The sequence below is a fragment of the Zootoca vivipara genome, chromosome 1, assembly GCF_963506605.1.
Source record: "Zootoca vivipara chromosome 1, rZooViv1.1, whole genome shotgun sequence".
Taxonomy (NCBI): Eukaryota; Metazoa; Chordata; class Lepidosauria; order Squamata; family Lacertidae; genus Zootoca; species Zootoca vivipara.
Window position 1 is genome coordinate 84,882,502 of NC_083276.1, and position 4,307 is coordinate 84,886,808.

General features: G+C 44.3%; 1 protein-coding gene across 7 annotated transcripts in view; it reads left to right on the forward strand.

The window, feature by feature from the left end:
• Positions 1-4,307, forward strand: part of TTLL4 (tubulin tyrosine ligase like 4) — a 35,772-nt gene that overhangs the window by 20,271 nt on the left and 11,194 nt on the right. For 5 of the 7 annotated variants that reach the window (XM_060278088.1, XM_035127052.2, XM_035127079.2 and 2 more), the window contains exons 14-18: positions 84-221; positions 934-1,036; positions 1,469-1,679; positions 2,322-2,392; positions 2,623-2,705. In XM_060278088.1, the coding sequence (XP_060134071.1) occupies positions 84-221; positions 934-1,036; positions 1,469-1,679; positions 2,322-2,392; positions 2,623-2,705 (606 nt within the window). The other 2 variants (XM_035127108.2, XM_060278092.1) reach the window with 2 other exon arrangements.

Here is a 4,307-nt window from a genome sequence, read left to right on the forward strand (position 1 = left end):
TTAACAGCTATCTGAAATGCCAAAAGCTAGGGCCAAAGACATGAAGATGGGCTTGTCCAATCAAGGTTTTGTTCTCTCTGCAGCCTTCATTCAAACTCTCCTCTGGATGTGAGCATCAAGGGTCAAATGGTCAGAGATGCCCTTAATTTGGCTGGTTTTCTGTTGCCAAGCACAGATGATATGTCTTCACCCTCTGGAAGTGCCAGCAGCTCCACAACGAGGTTAGAGATCAAACTCAGAAGGATAAGTTTTACTGGGCATCTCATCTTTTGCATTGTTCTTGTTCAGTAGGGGAGTGAGGAGGCCTGAGTTGGAAAGACTGAGACAAATAGTATGTGCACAGAAGCATAGCTGTAGCCTGTATGCATTTTATTCAGTCACGCTATTGGTACAGAAACTGAATAAAACACCCAAAGAATCTCTGCTTTTGTTATTTTAAAAGCAGTTTCTGGTCCATGTAATTGCAAGATGGGCTTGAAAATACCCAGGCAATACCTCATGCAACCTTGGAAGCTGAGCAGTGGTGGTGATCTTAGACATATTGCCAGGAATACTAGGCTTCAGTAGCTGGAATTGTGTGTTGCTCCCCAACTCAGCTCAGCCACAATAGCTGTCAGGGATGGCAGCAAACACCTGGAGGGCACCAGGTTGGGGAAAGCATGAAGCAGGCTGGTGGGGGATGTGGCCTGGGGAAGGGAACCTGGCCTGGGAAGAGTTCTGGGGCCCAGATGGAGGGGGTGGAGGGTTACACACTGCCCCCATGCCTAAGGTTCCCCATCCTTGATCTATGACTCCATGGATCGTTTGAGACTCTTTTGCTTTCTTTTGGCTTAACAGAGTATAGCTTGCCAATTATGATTCTGGCTATAGGTGGCTGAATTGAGGGCACTGACTAACTCTCTGTGTACTAACTTTAATTATTGCTGTGCCCAGCTTGAATAGTGTCACAAAGGAGAAGAGTAAGTCATCTCTGGAGCTGTACACTTCTGAGAAAACGAAAAGAGCTTTTTATCTGACCTCAAAAGTGCCTGATCAGGTAGGCAAGAACATGCCTTCCCATCAAACACACAGCATAGCTTAAGAAAATGTTACAAACTATAGCTAAGACCCAGTAGGCCATAGCCACTGGTTGCCATTGTTATAATGGGTGGGCCTTGAAGCAGTAAGATTTCCTATTTCTTACTTACGCACATGCTTTTTGGTTTAGTTTGTTCAAGGGGTACAAGAAGCATTAGGGGACCATAACCAAGAAACCTGCCTTCTTCACCCACCCCCAACAAATTCCTATTTGGATGTCTCTCTTCTGTCTTTCCACTGCTGTCACAGTGGGAGGGGAATATGTGTTACGTGGCCAGCATCCTAGAGTGGCAATAATAGTGGTTTTAGAGAACCGAAAGTGGCATGCATGTAGACTTGTGCAGTTACCTCCTGGAAAACCAAGGTGTTTCCCTGTCCATCTTGGCTGCAGGAGTTCTATTCCACCATCCTAGATGTTCTAACACCAGATGATGTACGTGTCCTAGTAGAGACAGAGGATGAATTTGCTCGACGTGGACAGTTTGAGCGAGTTTTCCCTTCGCGCTTCTCCATGCACTACCTACGTTTCTTTGAGCAGCCGCGATACTTCAACATCCTTACTACCCAGTGGGAGCTGAAATATTTTGTGAATAAGGTCAAAGGTAAAGCAGTTCCCATCACCTCCTCCCTGCAAGCTCCCTTCTAGGATAAGCAGTTAATTGTTTGGACCAGCCCTTTATAAGTTGACCTCTGCATGCCTTGCTTTCCAACCCAGAGCTGTCTGTGCTCTTCCCCAAAGCATTATTATCTATCGCCCTTACAGGCTGCCAGTGTGGTTTGAGTGTTGCTTCTTGCTGGGTCATTTCTGTCATCTCCTCTCCCCACACCTTGCAGCCACCTCTTTGGCTTTAGGGCAGAAGTCTCTCTTTATTCTTGCCCACCCCTTTGTCCTTTCATTGGTTTCTATTGGATATATTTAAGCCCACGCCCTCACCCAGAGCCTTCCTGTTCATCAGTGTTACCTGCTTCTCTTGAGTGTGTCCCGATAATTCCATAGAATAGACCAGGAAGAAGTTCACCATCTTCAAATGAGCATCATACCATTGCAGCTTGATTTTTAAACCTCTCTCTCTCTCTCTCTCTCTCTCTCTGTGTGTGTGTGTGTGTGTGTTTGGGTTGCTCAGTATCAAGGCCCTGCATTACTTGTACCCACTGCCTTCTTACAACCAGGGCAATTGCTTAGTAATAGCCCTCAAAATTTCACATGTGAACTAGCATTCGTTCTGTGGTGTTCCTTTCTGCAGGGGTGGATCTGCTCAGAAACTGGTGTCACAAAGGCTTTCATAATGGAGTGGTGACAGAATCCACAGTGATGGTAAGGGTGGGCCCTCTTTGCCTTTCCTCATACCTTAGATTTGTTCTGCTTTTTCATGAGGGTGCCCATCAGAACTACTTGTTACTAATCAAGTGGCTCTATATCTGTGAGTTTCTGGCCTGAAGCACTTTCTCTTTGCTTCACTAAGTTTGAGGTATGCTGGGAGATAAGAAAGGAACATTTGGTAGCCCCCTTACTAGCTATCTAATTCTGCACTCTCTCAACTTCAGTGGTCAATTCCAAGATCCCACCTCTATTTGAAGAATGAACTCCCTGTGAATGGCTTGAGCAAGATGGAATTAGGCAGAACCAGGTGAGATTGCGAGAACCAGCCACTGTTATCTCTTGATACATTTCCAGTTGGGGTTTGTCCATGATTTTTCATCATTTCCCTTATAGTGCAATTATTTGCAAGTCTGCTCTGAAGTAATCCCCACTGCATTCAATGGGACTTATTCCCAGGTGGTTGTGTGTAGGAGTGTAGCCATGGTTAATATATTTTAATGCATTTTGGGTTGTTAACCTCATGAATACATGGAGAGAAAGGAAACTCTTCTTTGTTATTTATATGACACCTTTACATTGTTTACTTCCTTCCCCTGATATATTACCCTTTTAACAAGCGTGGTCTTAACTGTTTATGTGCTACTTTCTGCCCCTGTTAGGATGTGCCAGAGGATTAAATTAGAAGCATCTGCTTCTGGGTTTAAACCAACTGTGGTTAATCATTACATGCAGTAAGGGCAAAGTATAGTTAATTTCAACTGGGCTTTTTCAGTGTGGTGCACACTGAGGCACTCTGCAATGGCTGTGAGACTTTTCTGCCATTCTGACTTGCAACTCCTTCTTTAAAAAAAATCATGGAGGCTGGATACAGTGCCAATCTTAGTTTTCCCTGAGTAGCCCTGAGCCCATGTATGGTCAGGCAGCTTTGATCATGTAGCTACAAGCTAGGATTTCATGTTAAGTTCAAACCAGGCTGTTGTCTTAGCCTTTCTTATTTTTACTTCTGACATAAATAATTATTTGTAGCATTTTTATGCTAACCTGTAACACTAAGTATTCTGGGTAGTGTACTTAAAAAAACATGTAAAATGTAAAATCAACATGAACACAAAATCACAAACAAAGCTAAAACTTCAAAATAAAACCAGCAACATGGGAACCAGTAGTACCCAATGTCTAAAAAAACCTTTTGACCATGTTTTTAAGTAGGAAAGCCTAGCTGAATAAAAGACCTTGACCTATGGCCACTGAAAAGTCGGCACCTGCGTCACCTCACGTCACTTGGCAGGGGTGGACTTTTAAAGATGATTTTCAGGTTGGGCTGGGTATATATGGGAGGAGATGGCCCTTCAGGTAAACTAGCCCCAGGTTATTTAGGGCAGGAGTGGAGAACCTGCAGCCTTCCAGAAGTTGTTGGCATTCCAGCCAGCATGGCCCATGGTCAGGGATGATTGGAGTTCTAGTCCCAGAACATCTGGAGGGTCACAGATTCTCCATCTCTGTTTTAGGGCTTGAAAAGTTAATACTTGCACTTTGAATTGTCCCCTGGAGTAGATTAGAAGCCAGTGTAGATAGCAAAGCACAGTCATGATATAATTTTTCAGCCACTCCCTGTAAACAATCTTGCTGCCCTGTTTTGGAGCAGCTGAAGTTTCTAGACTGTTTTCAAGGCAGCCCAAGGTACAGCACATTGTGGTAATCAGGCCTAGGCAGTGGTGAGCCATAAGCCCTAAATCCTTCTTTCCCATGAAATACAGGGATGAGACAGTACAGTAGTAATAGAAAGACTGCTGTTTCCTTCAGATGGGTGGAAATGATATGCTATGGAAGTGGTTCTCTCTGTGTGTGCTCCATTCTGTGCTGCAAGACGGATCTGCCTCTCTCTCAAGTTCTGTCTTCTTCCCAACAG